The following is a 22,189-nucleotide window of genomic DNA, read 5'->3' as shown; positions in this document are numbered from 1 at the left end:
TATATTTCTGCTTTTGAATATAATCTATATAACAATCAGTCAGCCTTACCAACTAACCATTTAAAATAAAATGAATTTATGAATTTACTCAGTAGAAAGAGGAAAGGTACTATGAGGATCATATTATAGAGTGTTCCTAATTATTTAATACTGCCAGCTTGACAATAGTACAATAGCATATATAAATACATAGTTTTGTGAGTCTATCTATTATGCCATATTTGAGCTGTTTTTCAAGTTAAAAAAAAACATTTAGAACTGATTGCTAAAAGCACACCAATCTATTTTTATTTGTAATCTTCTTCAACTCTTCAAAATAATAATTAGACCAAATATGCAATCTTTTTGTGGGTACATCTGCAGAAGCCTTTGGTGTGAATTTATAAATAATTTAGAATCAATGTTAGCAATGATTTGTTTCACTGTGTCTTGCCACGCCTTTGATAAGCAGTCTCTCTCAAGAGTTGGGTTCCTCTTGATAAGTTTTAATTGTCCCTTTTTTCTTCCCTAACAATCTCTTTTACAAAAAAATAAATAAATAAAGCCCCTCCAAGAGAGTTGACAGAGGAAGAAAAACAGCAGATCCTTCATTCAGAGGAATTTCTCATCTTTTTTGACCGGACAATACGGGTAATTGAAAGAGCCCTGGCTGAAGATTCCGACATCTTTTTTGACTACAGCGGCCGAGAGTTAGAGGAAAAAGATGGGTTAGTCTCTTGTGTGCATTCTTTAAAAAATAGCATAAGTTATCTGTTAATTCTAAATTTATTTATGTTCTGACTAGGAAAATTCCAAATTAAGAAATTAGAGGAGGGTGAAATTTTGGAATTGATCTTGTTGAACAGCTTTGACTATGGGCTTTGGTGATAACTTCTGGCTTAGAGCTTCCTTGTAATTATCATGTGCTTCTGTGAAATGCTTTTGAACTTGGTATCTGGGGAACAGTCCAGGTGATAGAGACTGGCAGAGTCACATGCATTATCCTCTGAGAAAACATTCTTTCAAGCAGCAAAGGAGATTTGTGTTGTATCTACTAGATTTATTCGTGATGTCCAAGCAAATAGGAAATTGAAGAAAATAAACATGAGGTGTGGGAGAAGTTAACTGATGTGGGTAATGATGAACAGAGACTGGAAAATGTTTCCTCTTTTTGGTACCATGAAAGTATGCATATGTGTATATGCCTTTTAGGAAACATATTAATATATGCAAGAATATATTTACAGGCAAAACAAAACTAATCAATAAAAGCAAGTGTCCCTAAATGACTTCATCTGTGACTGTAGCATAGGTATTGGAAAAGGCCCTGACTGTCAACCATTGTCCTGGGGAGAATAGGAGGGACTATATGAGCCTTATAAACATAAATATAGCTGTTCTCAGCCACAGATCTCTTTTGGCCAAGAATGATATGTGAAGGTAGGGTCACTTGCCTTTTTCATCAGGCCTGATTTTTTTTGCCATTTCTAAAATCCAAATACATTCTTAAAGGATGGTATCTTATCATCATTGAGGATGCTCAAGGGAATGTAACAGAGGCGTGAAAAACAATTTCAAAAGGGAGTCCTGTACATGTTCTCAACAGTAGGCAGCATCTTTAGACTACCTTGAAGAGACAACAATATTTTGAATATATATGCTCTACAATCTTTGTGTTTTTTTGAAATGCCATTTTTCTATGACTTTCTTGATTTTGTTGGTCCTATTTCCCTCTGTGTGCCTGGCTCAGTATTATCCTAGGCTCCTGGCAGGACTTGTGTGTGTGTGTGTGTGTGGATAGATAGATAGATAGATAGATAGATAGATAGATAGATAGATAGATATAGATCTATATCTATCTATCTATCTATCTATCTATCTATCTATCTATCTATCTATCTATCCTGAGTTTGCAATGGCGGAGCTGAGGAAGGGTTAGCAGAAAAAAAAAATGTCATATTAGGTTTACTAATTAGAGCCCAAATAACTTGTTGGAAGCCAGGTCACCCAGTCTGAACAAGAGCCATATAAGTTAAGTGATGCAGGGTGCAAGCCAGCAGTTGAAGCAAATGAACAGAGGAAAGGTGGGTGTAGAAGAATTTCTGAACCAAAGCCCAAGCAACTTAGGCAGCTTTTTATGCAGATCCCATAGTTCCTGGTCCAGAACAAACATTACTCGATGTAAATACTCAGCTTGTGGAGCAGCTGCATAACCGGCACTGAGTTCCTTGAAGGAGGTGTTATGGCCAGTTGAGTGTCAGCCAAGTAAACACTGGCTAAAGTGTAATCCTCCTAGACTCAGATGCTGTTTTGGTCCATGGAAGAAGTGATAAGTATCTGGAACATATCTGGTGAATCCTCCACTGTCTACCACGCCTGTCTCATGGTAGAAATTATCACTTACTATTGAGTGAGAAGGCTACTGCTACAGCCGGTCAGCATTTACAAGTAAATAAAAACATGCATATAATTTCTGGTCTAAGGACCAATAAGGTAGTATCGATATCAAAGAATCCTCTGGTGTGCTGTGCTCCCTTGATAGCAGAGATTTCTAATAAGCCCTGCTTCAGGCCAGAGCCTTTCAGGGAGAGGTTCTGGCCGGAACCAGGGTTGGAGAAAGCTTGGGACTGGTCAAGATGGGAACTTGAAACAAATCTGACATTTCATAACAGTCTTGGAATGACATGGAAACCCTTTCCAGGCCAGGTTAGAAAGAGCTTTTCATAAAGAAGACCATCTTTAGTTCATTAATTTTGATCAGGGTATGTAGTCTAGATTAACATTTTGGCCTCAGAGAGTATTGTGTGCCAGGCTTTTGCCATATCAGTGCTTCTATATGAGCAGCATAGAGAAAGAGCTCCATATTTATCTCTGATGTTTAAATCCTCCTAGGGATGTTCAGGCTGGAGCCAATCTTTCTTTCAATCGTCAGTTCTATGATGAGCATTGGTCCAAGCATCGAGTGGTCACTTGTATGGACTGGTCCCTCCAGGTAAGAATTATTGCTGGGCTTGGACAAACTGGGCTTGTGTTCTCATGGCATTTGTATAAAAAAATAAGAGATTTGTTTACTTGCCTACAATTTCCTCTCTATGCCTGTTGGTTTTTTTCCCCCTCATTTTATTGAGGTTTCAGTTTCAATTCTCTACTCAGTTATTTGTATTTATTGAGTACCTACTATGTTCTAGGTACCAAACAAGAAGCCAAATTGTTCTGTCCATGAAACTTCCCCATTAAGATTACCACTGATTTCCTACTTGTCAAATCCTGTGGATATTTTTAAGCCCACATCTGTCCTGACCTTTCTTTGTTAAGCAGCTTAGTCAGCTTCCTTGTGCCTATAGAAACATTCTCTTTCCATTGAATTCTCACTACTTCTCTCTACTGTCTCCTAGTTTTCTGACTTCTCCAGGATTTCTTTTTCCTCTAACCATCCTTGAGGTCCCTGTGGTTATGCTCTCAACCCCTGCTCTTCTTCTTGATGTGCTTTCTGCAGGAGATCTCTTCCACTGCTAAGGATTCAACCATGAACAGCCTGTTTATATCTCCCGCCCAATCTCCCTGCTGAATTTCACTCTGTACACCAGACAGAGCCACTATTCCAGGTGTCCCATAGAATCTTAAATGAATTAGTAACTCATTATTTTCATATATCCCAAATCCTTTTTTACCTGTTATATGATCTGTATGTTAAAGGCACCACAATATACCCAAGAGCCTAAAGCAGAACTTTCATCAACATTGCCAACTTCCTCTTGTCTTCCAGACCCAGTCTGTCACCAAGACTTCCCATGCCTCCACTCATATATTCATCATCTAATACTATTCTTAACCTTCAAGCTGATATTTCTACCCTCATGCTTGTCCACCTACAGTTTTCCCCTATAGAAATCTACCCAAACAATCTTTCTAAAATAAAAATCTGATCACTCGGCTGGGTGTGGTGGCTCACGCCTGTAATCCCAGCACTTTGGGAAGCCAAGGTGGGTGGATTGCTTGAGGTCTGGAGTTTGAGACCAGCCTGGATAACATGGTGAAACCCCTTCTCTACTAAAAATACAAAAATTAGCCGAGTGTGGTGGCAAATGCCTGTAATCCCAGCTACTCGGGAGGCTGAGGTAGGAGAATTGCTTGAACCTGAGAGGCAGAGGTTGCCATGAGCCGAGATTGTGCCACTGCACTCCAGTCTGGGTGATGCAGTGAGACTCTGTCTCAAAAAAAAAAAAAAACCACAAACCTGATCTTTTCATTCCCTAGACCAAAACTCCCCATTGCCCATAGAAAGGAAGTCTAAGCCCATCAGTGTGGCATTCAGAGTGAAAGCAGGCAAGTTTACCAAAAGCCAATTTGCTGAATGGCCAACTCAACTAGGTGACAATATACCAGGCACTGAGTAGGTAAGTGATATGCAAAGGCACACAGCCTAGTGTGGTGGCATCAGAATTTGAACCTAAGCATCTGATGCCTGAGCCCACATTCTTAACAACAATGTTCCTTCCTGCAATAACACTGACATAAGAACAGCGAGAGAAGCAGGAATGATTATTCCTAAGCACTTATGCACGGCACAGTTTCTGCTTTCTTGTTATCAATGCTTTTATTGGGAATAATAGTCATAGCTAGCTTTTAATTTATTTTTCTTATATGCAAAGCACCATGACAGCTGCTGTGAAGGATTTCTTATTTCCCCCTCACAACAATCATATGAGGCAGCCACCCTTACTATTTCCATGACATATTTGAAGAAGTTGAGGCTCAGAGAAGCTAAGTAACTTGCTGAAAATCACTCAACCAGGGTGTGGTATAGTGGCGATTTATACCAAAGTATTTTAGCATCCCATGGCATATGCTCTTAACCACTGCCTCTCACAAAGAGCTTCTGGATCTGAAACTAAAAGAGCTTGTAAAGGTGCAGAGTGATATGGGGCAAATAACAAGTGCTCTCAAAGTTCAGTGGAGGTTGGAATCTGTCTCTGGTCAGACAGCGCTTCTCAGAAGACTGGGAGTTAGACAAATGGAGGGGAGAAGAGGGTGTTCTAGACAGAGCTATAAAATGGATAAGTCCCAATTAATCCTACTGGAGAACAGGGGAACAAAAGAGGGGTGTAATTCCCCATAACTAGACCCTCATCAGCCATAAAGTGGGTGAATGTTCTCTCCTCTTGAATCCCTTTTTGTATCCAAACAACAAAGCACACAGTGCATGATCGTGCAGAGACTAAGACAAGCAGGGTTTGCCCAACCGCTTTCCGCCAGTGTGTGGGTGGTCTCTGAGCATGCTTGAGTGTGTGCACAGAAATCAGATCCAAGCCTGAGGAAACACTTAGCTCAGCTTGTCCACTTGTTCAGAGTCGGGGAATTACACAGGAACTTTATCTGACACATTCCTGAAAGGCAACTACAACCTTGTTCCTGGGTCAGCTGATAACACTCCCTGAGGAGGCACGGGGTGGGGCTGGTCCCTGCCTTGCCTCAGTAGGTGATGGGCCACATTGCCCGTGGATGTGTTTCCACACAGGGTCTTGCATGATGTTTGTGTTGGAGGAAGTGAAGTTGGAAATAACAGAAACTCTACCATGGAGAGACCACATTTATTTTCCCCTATTTTTGTGTGACCTGCCCACCTATGCTGTGGGGAAGAAGTCTGCAATTTTGAAAAATGTATTGTACATGAGGCATAAGAAAAAGACATTAGAACCCTCAGCTCCTGCATCACAACACTTTTGTGGGGTTCAAAGGACCAGGATTACATACTTATTAGATAGACTTTTTGATGAATTTAGATGCAATCCAATGATATTAAGAAAGAAGAGAGATAGAGGAACAGTCTTGGTGTGTAGTGGTGGCATGTATGTCTAGGATGAGTTACTGAATGTAACAGAATAGAACTGAGAGGAGAGGAAGAAATTATAAGGTTTCAGCATAGCTTTGCTTTGATCTCCTGGGCTTCTTAAACCAGAACACTTTAACTTTGAAATATTTACAAAATATCATCAAACGTCATTCCTTGGAAGAAATCTGGGAAGCTGAAGGATTATGTCAACTTTGTCACCCAATGAACATTATTTAGCACAGTCAGTCAATAATACTATCACATACCACGTGACAGTTTTCAGATGTGTGCAAACTCAGACTCATGATCTTACTCCCACCATGTATACTCACTCCTCTCACATGTAAATTGCATCTTCCACTCCTGCAGTCATCCAGGATGCAAACCTGAGTAATCTTTGGCAGCTCAGTTAGTTGCTAAATCCAATCAAATTTACAACAGCAAAAAGATTACTATTGACATCAGTGCAAATCCACGAACACGGATTTGACACCTACTTTATGTCATGCCCTCTACTTCTTGCTTAGGTTAGGAAACAGTGTCTTACTGGTCTCTCTACTGTCAGTCTCTATAAGGTTAAGTCAGTATAAGCACTTTTACCAGATTAATCTTTGTAAAGATTACTTATACACTCTGTATCAACTTGGGCAAATTGCCTAACTTCTCTTGGCTTAAGTTTCTTCATTCATGAAATGATGATAATAATACCTAGCTCACACACTTATTGTTAGTGTTAAATGAATTAATGCATATAAAGGAATGATACTTTGGCTGGACACAGTGGCTCACACCTGTAATCCCAACACTTTGAGAGGCCACGGCAGGAGGGTCACTTGTGCCTAGGAGTTCAAGACCAGCCTGGGCAACATGGCAAAACCCCATCTCTACAAAAAATACAAAAATTGACCAGGCATGGTGGTGCATGCCTGCAGCCCCAGCTATGTGGGAGGCTGAGGTGGGAGAATTGCTTGAGCCTGGAGGCAGAGGTTGCAGTGAGGTAAGATCTCATCACTGCATTCAAGGCTGGGAGACAGATCAAGACCCTGTCTTAAAATAAAATAAAATAAAAATAAAGGACATAATTTTAAAAGTGTCTGGTGCATAAGAAGTACTTGATAAATGTGACATAGTGGTGAGAAGAGCAGTAGCAGTATTATCATTAGTTGCAAAGTATGACTCCTATTGTCCCCCAGAATAAAATCTAAAATCATTAGCCTGTGCTCAGTGACTTCCATGATGATGCCCTGAGGCATTTCCAGGCCTTTCTTCTTTTATACAGCTTGATATAGCCTGCCTCCTAGCCACATATTAATACTACAACCTGATGTCTATTGGACTTATTCTTCTTCACTGTATTGGTCAAAAAGACTTCATCTTTGGCTGGGTTAAGTAGACAGAGGAATTTACTGGGAAGCCATTATAGTAGTTAGGAAATTCATGAAAAAGATGAAGAACTAAAACTTAGAAATAGTAGGAATCTGGGCAGCTTAAGGGACCTCACCAGTAGGCTGCTGTCCTTATCCAGACCCCTTTGCCAGCTCCGGGGTCCTGTGTCTCAGTTCAAGGTTTACAATATTCTGGTTAGAGAACGCAATTGGCTCAGCTGGGTCAAGTATCAACCCTGCAATTAATTAACTATCCCTGGGAAGTTAGGCTTCTGTTTACTGGGGTAATCTCCAAAGAGAGAGATTCAGATGAACCAGACAGATACCAGGAGGGGTCTCCTGCACCCGTCTTTGGACTCTTGTCCCTACTGTCATCTGTCCTAATAACCTACCCGCTTGACAAGGCTCAAGGTCTCATTTCTTCTCAGAAATCCCTTTCAATTTCTCTTCCTGCCACACCCCACACCAGCTTCCATGCTTATTTATTTATTTTGAGATGGAGTCTCACCCTGTCGCCCTAGCTGGAGTGCAGTGGCATGATCTCCCCTTACTGCAACCTCTGCCTTCTGGGTTCAGGCGTTCTCGTGCCTCCCCATCCGGAGTAGCTGGGATTACAGAAGCAAGCCACCAGGGCTGGTTAATTTTTGTATTTTTAGTAGAGACGGGGTTTCACCACGTTAGCCAGGCTGGTCTTGAACTCCTGATCTCAGGTGATCCACCCTCCTCGGCCTCCCAAAGTGCCGGGATTACAGGCATGAGCCAGCATACTTGGCCCTATGCTTCTACAGAACCTTGCTTCTGCCTCTGTCTTAGCACTTGTCATGGTCTGCTTTTGTATTTGTCTTGTAGTTATTTCTACACGTGTCTTACCTCCCTCCACCTAATGATAAGTTCCTGTAGAGAAGAGCCTATTATTCAGGGCATTCATGTCACATATTTTACCTGTCATGGTGCCTTACACATTTATAGGGGACACTTGAGGCATGCCACAGCGGACAGGAAAGGACAAGGCTTTTGAAGCCCAACAGACTTTAAGTGGGGTTCTTGCTTTATCACTTATTAGCAACATAGCTTGGAATATGTTATTTAACCCGGGACTCTGCATTTCTTTGTCTGTGGAAATGAATAAACCATTGCCTACCTTAGAGGGTTATGAGGACCAAATGAATTAACATATCAGTGTCTGGTACATAACGGGCACTTAAAACATGATGGTTCCTTCCTCTCCAGTAAATGCTAGATTCTTTTTTTTTTTTTTGACGGAGTCTTACTGTGTCACACAGCCTGGAGTGCAGTGGTGTACTCTCAGCTCACTGCAATCTTCACCTCCTGGGTTCAAGCGATTCTCCTGCCTCAGCCTCCCGAGTAGCTGGGATTACAGGCACACACAACCATGCCTGGCTAATTTTTGTATTTTTAGTAGAGAAGGGGTTTCACCATGTTGGCAAGGCTGGTCTCGAACTCCTGACCTCAAGTGATCTGCAGGCCTCAACTTCTGCGTTGGAGGTCTCAACCTCTGCCGGCCTCAGCCACTGCGCCCCAACTAGGTTTCATTTATTTGTTAGAAAAAAATGGGCTTCAGAGTATATCTGGTAATTTCCAGGTAAAATTCTCCTAGGGTAAATACAGGATAATTCAGCCCTATGAGTAACCAAATGATCATGAATTTCATAATTCTTTATATTCTCTTTAAAAACATAACTTTGAACAACATTTAAGATTAAATAATTGTTTAGAGATTTTTTATTGGAAAAAGAAAATATGACTAGTCATGTTCAAACAAACAGTGGAAAAAGACATACTAGAAGGCACCTTGAAATCCCAAAAACTTGCATGAGATAAAATTTAAATCAGTATCTTTAGGCCTTATGATCTCAGTTATAGAAATTATGCCAATGGCATTTCACTGGTAATTTTACTAAAGCACTCCCTGTTTTCTAAAGGAGTTTTAAAGCTAAATAATTTTGAATATTTTTAAATGGAAAAAGAAAAGCTGCAAGTGGGTGCCAACAATGAGACCCAGCTGGGTGATATTATTGCAGAAACATCTGGCTGCTCCTTAGCCCCTGTGGTAGTGGTGTTGATGTTTATAGAGTTGCCTTTTCACATGTGACATAGTTAAACTTCAGATGGACAGTCTGGAGATGTCTGTGTTTATCTGGATGTTAGTTTCTTTGAATGGGCTTTGAATCAAAGGCCTTTCTTAATAGGCCTTTGATTCATCCGCTGAGGAGCGTTTTTTAATAAAGAGTGATTACTTCCCCTGGTGGCCACAGACTTGTGTATCACTGTATGCTTATACTTCCTCTGCACAACCAGCACGTTGTAACTCTCTGCAGCTTTCTTTAGTTGAGGCTGCTGGAAGAATGAATAAGACTTAGATGTAGTTATTTTTAATAGAAAAAAAAGATCCGTGTTCCAATTCATAAAGGCAATCTTCCATTAAATATATGTATCGAATAATGAAAAAGGAGGAAAAAATTAAATTATAAGAAGAGAGCGATATGATCTGCTATAATCCTGATACTATTTTTAATAGGGCTGCCTTTTGAGACTCCTATGTAGGAATGACATTTTCATGAAATGTGTCCTAACTCATAAGTACTTCCTATGAGATTTATCCTCAGTTTATTTAGTAACACTCAGGACAGAGTTTATGTAGGGTGAGTAGGTCTTTCTAATACCTAGAATCACTATAGAGTCCTTCTTGTTATTTTACTGGTTATGTTTCTTGCATTTAAGCCTTTAATTATTAGCATTGTTTGACAACACAGGATGATATATAAAGCCTTTCTATTGAGCACAAAATTACTAAAATTAAAAATTTAAAATAATTAAAGAAATTTTGGCACAAGTTTATTATATGCTAGGAATTGACCCTGGATTCAGAGGTCAACGAAAACCAGTCCCTACTCTCAAAGAGCTTACAATCTAGTGAAAGACACAGGTGTAGAAAAAAAATTATAATGCATTTGACAAGTGCTTTAATTGGCAGGGCAGACACATAATACTAAGGGAGCTGATAATAGGCAAGGAAGAAAGTGGTTGGTTAAGTCAGGATTGTCTGGAGGACTTGATGCCTGTGTTGAGTCTTAAAGGATGAGTTAATTATGTAAACAACACAGAAGAGTCATCCTAGTGAGAGTGAGTATGAGACTCATAGGTACAGAGATGTACCTGTTTGCCTCAAAACTAGTCCAGTGAGGCTGAGTCATAGGGTGTGGGAGGTGGGGAGAAAGAGGGAAGGTTGTAGGAGAGTAAGCAGGAAAGGCAAAAAATGACAGATTATTAAGGATCCTCTGTGACCTGCATTTTGCCTTGAAAGTAATGATGAGCCATTAAAGTATTTTAAGCTGAGGAATGACTTAGCCTAATATATATTTTGTAAAGTCTTCCTGATGAAGGATGGAGAATGGAGTAGGTCAGTATAGGAAGCCATTTATGAAGCTGTTGCCTTCATCCAGATAAGAAATTAATTTAGCAGGCTCTGACCTTAAAGATAGAAAGAAAATATTCATTTGAAAGGTGTTGAGGAATTAGGGAAATTTAGTGTATGGGAGTGAGAGAGAGAAAGAAGTAAAAATAAATGGGCTGGGCGTGGTGGCTCACGCCTGTAATCCCAGCACTTTGGGAGGCCGAGGCTGGTGGATCACGAGGACAGGAGATCGAGACCATCCTGGCTAACATGGTGAAACCCCGTCTGTATTAAAAATACAAAAAATTAGCCAGGCGTGGTGGCGGGTGCCTGTAGTCCCAACTACTCAGGAGGCTGAGGCAGGAGAATGGCACGAACCCCGGAGGCGGAGCTTGTAGTGAGCTGAGATCACGCCACTGCACTCCAGCCTGGGCAACAGAGTGAGACTCCATCTCAAAAAATAAATAAATAAATAAATAAAAATGTAGAATGGCTGGCCTGGGCCAGGCGAATGTTAGTGCAAGACCCTAAAATAGGGAACATGGACGAGCAGTAGGTTTCATGTGGAAGTCAATGAGCTCATTTTTCTATGTGTTGCAATTGATGGGTCTATGGACAGCCCTGAGAAATCCCCAGTAGGCAGTCAGATATAAAGACCTGCATCTCAGAGAGAAATTAAGCCTAGAGATATAGATTTGAAAATTACCAGCATGTTAAGCTTATTAAAGCCACTGGAGTAGATGAACTTTACTCAGGGGGAACAGCCCTCCTTGGAATATATGTAATAGAAGGAGAACCTGCAGGAACTGAAAAGAGAAGTCAGGGAAGAAAATCAGGAGAGAAAGATGTAATGGAAGCCAGTACAGGAGAGGAAGGGAGTAGCACAAAGTGTCAAATAATACAGAGAGGTAAAGCGATGTTTGTAGTTTGATAGTTACCGGTGAGTACGACAAGTGCATACAGAGTGTTGGAGGCAGAAACAAGATCGCAGGAGGTTGCAGCAGTAAGCTGATAGTAGGTATGCCACAACATAACAGAAAGCACTATTTATGCTATGTAGTATACCACGTGTACGTAGGAATAACAAAGTTTTCCTTGTGTTGTCATCTTAGCATAATTCATCCTTGTGACCTCTTCCATTTAGTACCCTGAGCTGATGGTGGCTTCTTACAACAACAATGAAGATGCTCCCCATGAACCAGATGGAGTGGCCTTGGTTTGGAACATGAAGTTTAAGAAAACCACACCAGAATACGTCTTCCACTGTCAGGTAGGAGTCAGCGTAGTAAAAATAACTTACATCTCCTGCTAGACCAAATATAGTTTGTGCTGTATTGCATCTGTCTTATGCTGAGAGGAAGAACTCAGTTTAAAAATGAAATTGTTGACAATTTTGGAAAATTCCCCCACAGTAACCTAATGTTTTGGGAAAGTGGCAACCCTCCCCAAACAGTTAGGAAGCTTGGTTGGGGACTGTGTGTCATTTTCTTTCTATTTAAAACAGCCCCCATGAGGATGAGTTTATAAAGACCTCGCACTTATGAAGAAATCGTGGTATACCACTTCCTCTGCTTAAAAGCAACATATGCTTGCCCACCCATGTGGACATCCTCAGAGCACTACCATTTCAAGTCTCCTACTCTCTTGGAAATGCAGTTCAGTGGATTTTGCTGATTTTAAGTTTATGGGCGCCATACTACTTAACAGATAATACTTTTGTAGCTGGCACGGGGCAAGACTTACCACTCGTATTTCTTGAGTTGCTGGGAAATATAGACGCTGTTTCTGGTTTGAAAATGCAGAGATAATTTCAAATATGTTTGTATTTTTCATTCCTTCTCTCTGCAGACATGTCTTCTCTTCCACTTGACACAATACAGGCTGAAATTATGGTACCCTTGTACACGTTCTGCATTGCTCTGTTGCCATGACTCTGCCTAAATAATAGGCCTCAGCATAGGCCAATACACCAACCCCTTTATTAATGCTCCTATCCTGTGATTATGCACAGGCAAATGAAAAACAAACATTTCAGCTCAAAATTGCAGTTCCTCAAATGTTACAATTCAGAGGTACTGAGAGACAGATTACTCTGAATACAAATACATCATTTGAAGAGGGTGGGTAAACCTGTTGATTTTTGGAAGCTTAGTGCCATTTTCTATCTAAGAGCCAAGTATCTTTCTTAACTAAAATATGTTTAGACTTTAGAGCATTATCAGATATAATTTGGGGAATAGGAGCTGCTGGAATAGAGTCCCAGCCTCAACCTGATTGAGTAACCTCTAACTCTGGCCATGTTTTTCTAATTTGCTATCTCAAAAACAACTTAACAAGAAGTCTAGGTCTGTATAGTAAATAACCTTTATTTTCTGAGCCTTTGAAATAAGAACGGTTCTTTCTTTTTCTTTTTCTTTTTTTTTTTAAGTCAGCTTGATATGTTCATTCTGTAAACACAGAAGCACAAAATCCTAATTTTGTTCAGTTTTACAAGGTTTGCCAAATTCCCAGGAAAATGCTGTAAGGATTAAGAAATAAAGAGAAACACATTTTTGAAAAACAGTGCCTTTTAAATTATTTTGATATTACAGAAAGTATATCTTTGATTTTAAAAATCCAACAATAATACATTATTATAATCAATATGTATGATCTTTTTCATGATTTTTAAATTTTAATTATATTAACTGACTACAGGTTTCTGGAATCAACTGTAAATTACTTGTTTTACCACATGACAATAGTTAATACTAGTAGTAATTGAAAAGGGCATTCTTGTGTGTGTGTGTGTGTGTATGTGTGTGTGTGTATCTTTGGGATCATTGACTAAACATTTCTCCAACAAACATTTTTTATTTTAGTTTCTCCCTTAATGATCCAATACATGTCATTGAGAAGAAAATACACTCGTGATTTAAAAAAAAAAAAAAGCAAGAGGTACCCTAAATATAGTAACAAGGTAGTCATACCAGAGTTACCAAAAGATTCTGAGTAAAATAGTTGATTCCAAAAACTTGTAGTCAGCACTTTGATACAGATGATACTCATGAAGCTGGGATAAAGGTCAGGTAAATATCACTGGCTGCCAAAGAAAAACAAAATTGCTATGATATTTAGTATTTCTGAACTGTTGGGAGACCAAATCAGGAAACTTTCAGCAGCCAGGGAAGTAGTCCTAGATGAAATAGTGATGGAGGTTAGGTAGGCGGATAACATAATAAAGGCAATTTGGTTGCCTTTGTACTAAAGTGTAATACCTGTAGCAATATCTACGTGTTTCTGTATTTTAAATTTTCCCAACACTTCTGCCTTCATGATCTCATTGACTGTACAACAGGGAGGTAGGAAAAATGTTATTATTCTCTTTTTCCAGTTGAGAGATTTTATACTTTAGAGGTTACCCAGCTAGTGAACAGTAGAGCCAATCCTGGAACTGAGGCTTATTCTATCGCATACATCATGCTATCACCCAGGCTGCATTCTAAAAATGTGGGCAGACATGGGACTTGATAGCAAAGGCTGTACAGCCCATTCAAGGTATATTTTTGGCCACATGCCCTTATAAGGTATTGATTAGACATGGTTCTAGACGTGGCTATCTTCACCACCTTCTAACCCTAAATGGAAATTTAGAGATCCCACAGAATTAAAATATATATGTGGAAAAACTAAAACCCTCATCACTGACCTGTAACTTTTCTTCTATCTGATCTTTGCTAAATCTTATTTATTACAACTGGTCCTTTCGAGACACTAAGTCAGGGAAATCAGGTCGTTTGAATGTGCTTCCACATTCTCCTGTGATATTCTGATAATTTCAAAATTAGACAATTCATTACTTAGAAAAAGGGCAGAGCTAGAGAGTAGCAAGAGTACCTTATGATGAATGTACTTTTATAATTTTGGAGTAATTGCATTAGCTATTCATTTCCTGCTGATCTCTGCTGATTCTTCATATTTTTTAAAAGTGTATAATTGTAAACAAAACCAATGGATCAGAGAAGCATTGTTTCAGTCAGTGGAAAGCAAATGCACAAGAAACAGACATCAGCTCCGTGGTGTTTTGTAAAGACTGACAAGCTTTTAGCCTGCTCATAAAAAGATTTTAGTATAAAGTTTCATTTCTCTCTGTTATGGATAGCAAGGCCAAAAATTATCTTCTACTGTCACGGGCAGTTTTTGTGTCTTTACTAAACTGAATTTTTAGTGTGATCTCAGGTCCTGCATTTTCTATTTTTATTTCAATAAAAGCTGTCTATACTTGGAAAATATTGGTGGACCCTGCATAGAAATCAGCCACTCAGCCCCATAACACACTCTGGCAGTGCTCCTGCTGTCTTCTGTAGTGGCTTCCACACACTGTCATTAGATTATGTGTCTGACCACCCTGCATTGCTTACCCTGGTATGGTCTTTCTCTTTTAAATGGAATGAATAGAATCAGAAATATATACCTTAGAATTATCTGCATTGAGGTAAATGGAAAAGCTATGTTTAGAGTCTTAGCTTGGCCAGAGGATTTTATTTTTACTTTTACTTTTTCCTGATTTGGTTTCTTTGTTCTTGGCAATCTCTTTTAGAGGGGGATCTGACAATGACCTGAAACTGACAATGACCTGAAACCCTCACTATTTCAGGGCAAAGCAGAATGTGAAGTGGGGTAATATCAGCTAACCTCATTTGTGTCAGTGTTTAAAGCCCTCAGTCTTTATTCCTACGTGGGCTTCGCTTCCCATTAAGATTCTATAAAGGGTACAGATGTCATTGCTGCATATGGCCTCAGCTGCCCAGTGTTTGATTCTGTATGAGGTTCCTGCTAACCTCAAAGAGAGTTTCACCTGTGAAGAGTGATGCTAACAGAGAAGGGAGTGTGGGCTGGTGGTTAGGACAGGGACAGAAAGTTAGGACTTGGAGTTCCATTCCTAGCTGACCACACTGCTGAGTGACCCTGGGTGAGTCATGGGGCTTTATTGTTGTGTTTCCAGATCCCATGCAAAGAAGACTGTCTCTAGTCTCTAGTTCAATTGTAAAGTCTATTTCAGTAAACCTCATTTCTTCCTCCATCAATTTTTGTCCCTCCTCCAACCCAGATTGTGGTCTATAATCCAAATCTGCAAAACAGCTGTGGACACAAAGATATAAATTAATTGACATTAATTTTGTAAAGTATATTTTGACCGGAGAAGTGTTAGAATCGCCTTCAGGATTTTTATTTTTTTTTAAAATGAAAAGAAGAGTAATTTGCTTATGGCCCAGCTGATAAAAAGAAAAGGGCATCTTCTAAGCTTTTCTCTTGGCTAGGCTAAGAAGTGGTTATTACAGGTAAAAAAAGAGAAAGAGATAAAAGAATAGAAAGTTCTTTGACAATTACTGCTTCATATTTAGTATGAATTCCTGGGATTCAAAATGAAAGCACATAGTAGGTGCTTTATGATCGCCAAATGAACTCCATGGCTAAGAATATGAAAACCAGAGTGAGACCCAAACAGTTTTCAAATGTGATATTCAAAGTGCCTCAGGATGGGAAAACAGAAGAGGAAACCTCAACCAGTGTTACATTGATTATCATACACATTTTGAAGAATAAAATCATGGAAAATTTAAACTTACTTTTGATATCAAGGTAAAATTAAACTCTTACATAAAAGATACAACTTACATGGATCAGACCAGAGAAATAGTGCCACAACATTGCTACTTTGTGCCTTTCGGAAAAGACATAAAGGGATATCAATGTACATGGCGAAATGAAATGCAGACATCCCAAAACACTTCTTTTCTGCCAATTGAGAATGACCGATCTGATGAGCTAGACACTGATTCTTATTAAATCAAACAGCAGGAAGTTCATTTTGCTTTGCCCAGGAAGCTGGAAGCAGAAAACCTGCCTCTCCAGCTTTCATTCTTTATCTACCCTCCTCGAGAGTCTTCTCCAAAAAGCAACTCGTGAAGAAGCAGAAGTGATCATTGGGACACATCTAGGGAAGTTAGAATTATCAGGTGGATTCTAGCAAAGAGATCGTATTCTACGTGATTCCTCATCTGAAAACAGCAATGAAGGAGATTATTTCTATACCTCATGGAGTATGCGAGGGACCAAGTGAGCTATTTGATGAAGAGGATGCCATGAGAATACACCTTTAAACAAGTTGTTTTAAAATCGTTTTATTTGTCTTGCCATGTCACATTGCAAGTGATCAAGCTAAAGTTTCATATCATTACAAAAACTAGCCTCTTACTAGCATTTGCTGCATCCCATTAATATGCACACATATTGTCAACACAGAACTCCAGCATTGCTGATTCTATCCAGTTCCCTAAATGCCCTTCCCTTCTCTCCCCATCCACTGTGCTACAACTGTCTGAACCGGGCTTTCTCCAGTGTGCTTCATTCAGGAATTATCCTGGGAATTATGGATGCTGTGCTGTGAGAGCCAGATTGCAATATGAGCATGTTTGCTGGCTTGTCCCTCCCTTCTGTTAAATACCTACCCACCTCCAGCCATTCACTGAGGTGAGAGAAGCCTTGGTCTCAGGAAGATGGGTGTTCTGAGGGGTCTGGGTTGAATACGGATGGGATTCTAACTACCTCTTAAGATTATAATGAGGATAATAGAAACAATATAGTTATATTAGTCTGCTCAGGCTGCTACAACAAAATAACATTGACTGGGCAGTTTATAAACAACAGAAATTTATTTTTCACTGTTTTGGAGTCTGAGAAGTCCAAGTCAAGGAGGCAGCAAATACTGAGCTAAAATGAGATCATTATTTTAATAACTGGTAAGGTTATATTGTGTGTATAGCCTTACACATAATATAATCTGTGAGAGCTCCCTTCTTGGCTTGCAGATCGCCACCGTCTTGCTGTGTCTTCACATGGTGGATGGAGACAGTGAGCTCTCTGATGTCTCTTATAAGGACACTAATCCTATCCTATCAGGTCCCTACAGTTATGACCTCATAACCTTCATTACCTCCTTCTAGTCCCTATTTCCAAATACAGTCACATTGAGGGTGAGGGTTTCAACACATGAATTTGGTCGTGGTGGGGGGAAGTATGATTCAGTCCATAGTAACTGGTGAACTTGCTTTGAAATGATAAAAGTATTCTCTTTACATCTGTTTGTTTTACTATTATTGCATGATAGTTACGTGGGAAGAAGCTTAAATCTTGGCATTTTTATTTTTCTTGCTAGGATATATTCCTGAAGAAATTTCACCTAACTTAGATTCATTCATTTACCCATTCATTTGTTCATTCATTCAACAATTATTTTGGAGGTACTCACCATGGCCAGGCCCTCACAGCAATGATAGGCTGGAGGTGAGACCCTCTCCACAAGAGCCCTCCAGTTTTCCCCAATCCCAACCATGCTTAATTTTCCATCACCTGACTGGCTCCTCTCAATTATTTCTATTGCCTGGGCCCTGTTCACATTGGTCAAATTTATATGTGTGTTCTTTATATTAAAATGCCAATTGATAGAGGGAACCTGAGACAATTCCAAAGTTCTCTGGTCCCGACTATTTAATCATTTGTTTCCTAACTAAATGATGATGAGATATTTTCTGAGTTCTGGGAGGAAGTTAAGTACATAGTGTTTAAGAGTGAGCTATAAGTCCACACAGCCTGGAATTATAATTTGGATTCTACCACTTAGAAGCTCTGTGACCTTGAACAAGTCAAACGGTTGTTATGAGACTACAATAAATAAATAAATGTGACGTATTTAGTGTCAGGCCCATAGTAAGTACCCAGTGAATGTCAGCAATAATTATTATTGAATATACAAGAATGAAATTCAAAATATGTAGCAATCTTTGTGTATTGTCCAAATAGCATGGGTGTGACCTCCCTCCTTAGTTACTGAATGGGGGGTTGTGACTGAGGGGTTCTCCAGGGAGGTACCAATTCATTCAGGCAGCAGGAGAGTGCTGGGGGCAGGTAGGGAAGGGCATCTTACCAATAAGTACAAAATAAGCTCAGCATTTTTTTTTGAGACAGAATCTCGCTCTGTCATGAGGCTGGAGTACAGCGGCACGATCTCAGCTCACTGCAACCTCAGACTCCCAGGTTCAAGCGATTCTCCTGCCTCAGCCTCCTAAGTGGCTGGGATTACAGGCGCACATCATCACGCCCAGCTAATTTTTGTATTTTTTGGTAGAGACGGGATTTCACCATGTTGGCCAGGCTGGTCTTGATCTCCTGACCTTGTGATCCTCCTGCCTCGGCCTTCCAAAATGCTGGGATTACAGGCATGAGCCATTGTGCCTGGCTGAGCTCAGCATTTTAATAACCCATAAGGTTATACTGTGTGTATGGCTTTAATATCATCCTGTTATTGTGCTTTTGCCACATGCAAGGTACAGATGCATTGGCTTCCTTGGCTTGACTACTCACACTGATGGCCCCACGCCCCAGCTTCATAAATGAACCCTCTTGTACCTACATAGCTCACATGGCTACAATGAATTATTTAGAGACTAACTGGCCATTTGCCATGCTTAACACACTTTGTAGGCTATGAAGCAAGAATAAGGATGATGGGGCTGACCCATGTTTTCTACTTTCATTTAATATCAGTTTAGCATATCTGTTAAGAGCTCCCTCTTAGAGACATATATGACCCAAGGACCCCTTTGGTAGGGCTTCCATTCTCTGGACTATCAGATTATGCATTTTCTTTATCCTACAACATTTTCATATAGGCAAGAGCAGGTTTAAAAGAATACCAGGTGATCTGAAAGGAAGGAGAAGTCTCAGAAGGGCAACACCCTCCCTCAGAGATATGTGCATGGGGGCCCTCCTTTCAGGAAAGGAACCAGTACGGGGCAGGAGTGGGCTGTAGTTGCCCCAGGCCAGATGAGTACCCACCAAGAGTGGAGAGAGGCCACTACCACCCCCGAGAGGGATACTTGTACATTGCTTTGTCTTGTTTATATTCTAGGGATGGAACCACTTCTAGACTCCAGACCATCTATTTTTAAAAAATATAGCTTTTTCTTCCTCTGCAAACTAGGTCCACACTTTCTGATTTGTGTGTGTCTTTAAGTTGCCTAATATTGTTGGATGAATGGGGCTGTTTGAACACACTGTGTTATTAATAAATACAGAGACTCATATTCTCCAAGAGTCACATTCTTATTTTAATACATTTTAGACAGTGACTTTGAGCAAAACTTAATTTTTGGAATTATTTGAAAGCATTTACTATTGTAGAGAATTTCTGCAAATGGAATTATCTTTACTTCCCGGGGAAGTTTTCTAACCTTTGTTGTAACAAATAATCTATACTTTGCTTTTTCCGTTTTTATATCCGATTGTTTATTTTTAAATGGTATGTTCATTATTTGCCAAATCATTGAACAAGATGTTGCTTTTATTAGGTGAAAGATTTATCTTCGCTAATTTTTAACTCTAATCTCCCTGAAAATATATTGAGTTTATGCCTTATATGCTACAAATTATTGTATCCATAATCATTTTATAACTTCACTGTTTTTTGTTCTCTAAAGCCGGTATGTTTTTTTCCTTTTGAGTTTTTAAAAAAGTATTTCCAGCACCTATGAACAATAAGTTATGTTATGCAGCATTACATCTTTGCTTCTCCAATAACTTTGTCTAGTGTTATGTTGAGTAGTTGAAATTAAAATCTTTATTTCTTTAAAATGTTCCTGATAAATATGGTCTTCTGAAAACTAAAGAAAACAGGAGCAAAAATTGTACCCAAGTGCTCATGCTCACATAAATGCATGCACACACACACACACACACACAACCAAGACTCTCAAATCCTAGTCAAAAGCTATATTTCACAAAAGAGAATTATAGTAACATTGGTGGTTTGCCAGAACCTCAAGCAGTGACAAAATCCGCAGTGTCCTGAAAGGGATGCCTTTGCAAAACCAGGCCTCTCCAGATGGTTTAGATTAGAGATGTTTAAAAACACATGGCAGCATTAGTTTGGTTTAGAATTCATAGTTAATTCAGTAGATAAAATAATGCAAATTTGAAACCCTATCCTGTCTATCAGAAAAATCATCAAATCTTATGATTGCTCTTAGGAGAGGTTGGTATGTGATGTGTTGATTTTTAAATTATCTAATTGAAATAATAAAATTAACCAAGAAAAAGTAAAAAGAGGATTAAAATATAAGATTATAAATAAAAACTTTCTTCTCTGCAGAATATTTCTTCCTTTAAGCTGTCATATCCAATAAGTTTGTATGGGATTCGACAGCCAATTGTCATTTCCTGAGATATACTCTGTAAAGAGGTTGTGTTACAGAGACAGCATGAAAAAGTGGAAAAAATAATTCCAGAGCATCATGCCAAGAGAAGCCAAAATGTCCTTAAAGACCACAAAGTGTTGCCAGGATCCCTTCACCTTGCTAATAATAGCAGATAAGCAGCTTGCACACAAATTTTTCCTTTGGCTTATTTAGCTTTCCCTCCTAGACACTTTCTAAAAGAGAGTGCTCCCAGTCCACATTTTAGTAAATTATTTTGCCTTATCTGTGATTTTTCATCTTGGGTGGGCACTCTTTGTGAACAGTGATGTTGCATATTGTATTATCTGACACAAGACGTATAGTAGTTCCCCCAGGACCCTAAAAGGCTTCATCACTAAAAGCTTGGCTCCAACTGTCCCCTTCCTTATGTCTGAAATCAACAGTATCCCATCCTCTGATTCCACAGCTAGACAGCCAGCAAACAACTCCTGGAAAAGAACTGCCGTATGGGGACAGTATTGATTTAATGATGTATATTATCATGTATCCTACCAGCAGCACAAATAAAAACATTCGGCAGATATGTTAAAATTGCCACTAGAAGAATGCTCACTCAAGGACCCAAGCCTTTCAGAAAATCCACACAGGGAAAATACGGGACAAAGATTCTACAAAAATAGAATCAGAAGTTTTCAAAACACCGTTGCTAGGCTTTGACTCTCAAAGTGGCCTAGTATTTACTTCCCCCTGGAAGTAACACATTTTGAGCATTTTTCCAAATATAAAAAGTAGAACTGTGGCTTTTAATGGCTAAAGGAGCTCCACTATCAAAGTAAATGTGCTTCTCTGGCAGCAAGGACACATGTGTGTGAAGAAAACAAGGGGGGAGCAGGAAGAGTAGGAAGGTCCCTGTCATAGGAATTTGTGTGGATTCGTGAGTATTTCAACTGTAGATTTCATTTTGTTTTAACCATGGAGAAAATGTGTTAGCCAACCTTAATAACTGATCAATAGTTCTGCATATATCCCCACTTAATATGTGTAATGGGAGATATATTTTGTTGTTTCATCTAATAATTTTTTAAATAAATGGGAATGGATGATGACTTGGCATGGGAAGATGTGAGCATTCAAGAGAATCCAGGCACTTCATCACAGGCGTAAATGACACCATGCCAACCTATCACCACAAAAATTGTTGAAAAGACTTCACTCTTGGAGCAGGTGCTCAGAGGAGAGAAAACCCCACCTGAGCCTTTCTCCCCTCTCCCCAGTCACACTCCTCATGATGACCCTTACATGTTTCATTGCATCTTCTCTTGTGTGCTTTGTCAAATTTGTA

The 22,189-nt window shown here is 39.5% G+C and overlaps 1 protein-coding gene across 7 annotated transcripts in view; it reads left to right on the top strand.

Annotated features, from left to right (window-relative positions):
- The window catches only part of DYNC1I1 (dynein cytoplasmic 1 intermediate chain 1), a 325,011-nt gene that overhangs the window by 209,573 nt on the left and 93,249 nt on the right, over positions 1–22,189 (top strand). For all 7 annotated transcript variants that reach the window (XM_055272649.2, XM_055272648.2, XM_055272644.2 and 4 more), the window contains 3 exons: positions 545–707; positions 2,872–2,971; positions 11,757–11,882. In XM_055272649.2, coding sequence (XP_055128624.1) covers positions 545–707; positions 2,872–2,971; positions 11,757–11,882 — 389 coding nt within the window. The remainder of the gene's footprint in view (positions 1–544; positions 708–2,871; positions 2,972–11,756; positions 11,883–22,189) is intronic.

This window comes from Symphalangus syndactylus, chromosome 3 (assembly GCF_028878055.3).
Source record: "Symphalangus syndactylus isolate Jambi chromosome 3, NHGRI_mSymSyn1-v2.1_pri, whole genome shotgun sequence".
Lineage (NCBI taxonomy): Eukaryota > Metazoa > Chordata > Mammalia > Primates > Hylobatidae > Symphalangus > Symphalangus syndactylus.
Note: the sequence above shows the minus strand (reverse complement) of the source record. Positions and strands in the feature narration are given on the sequence as shown.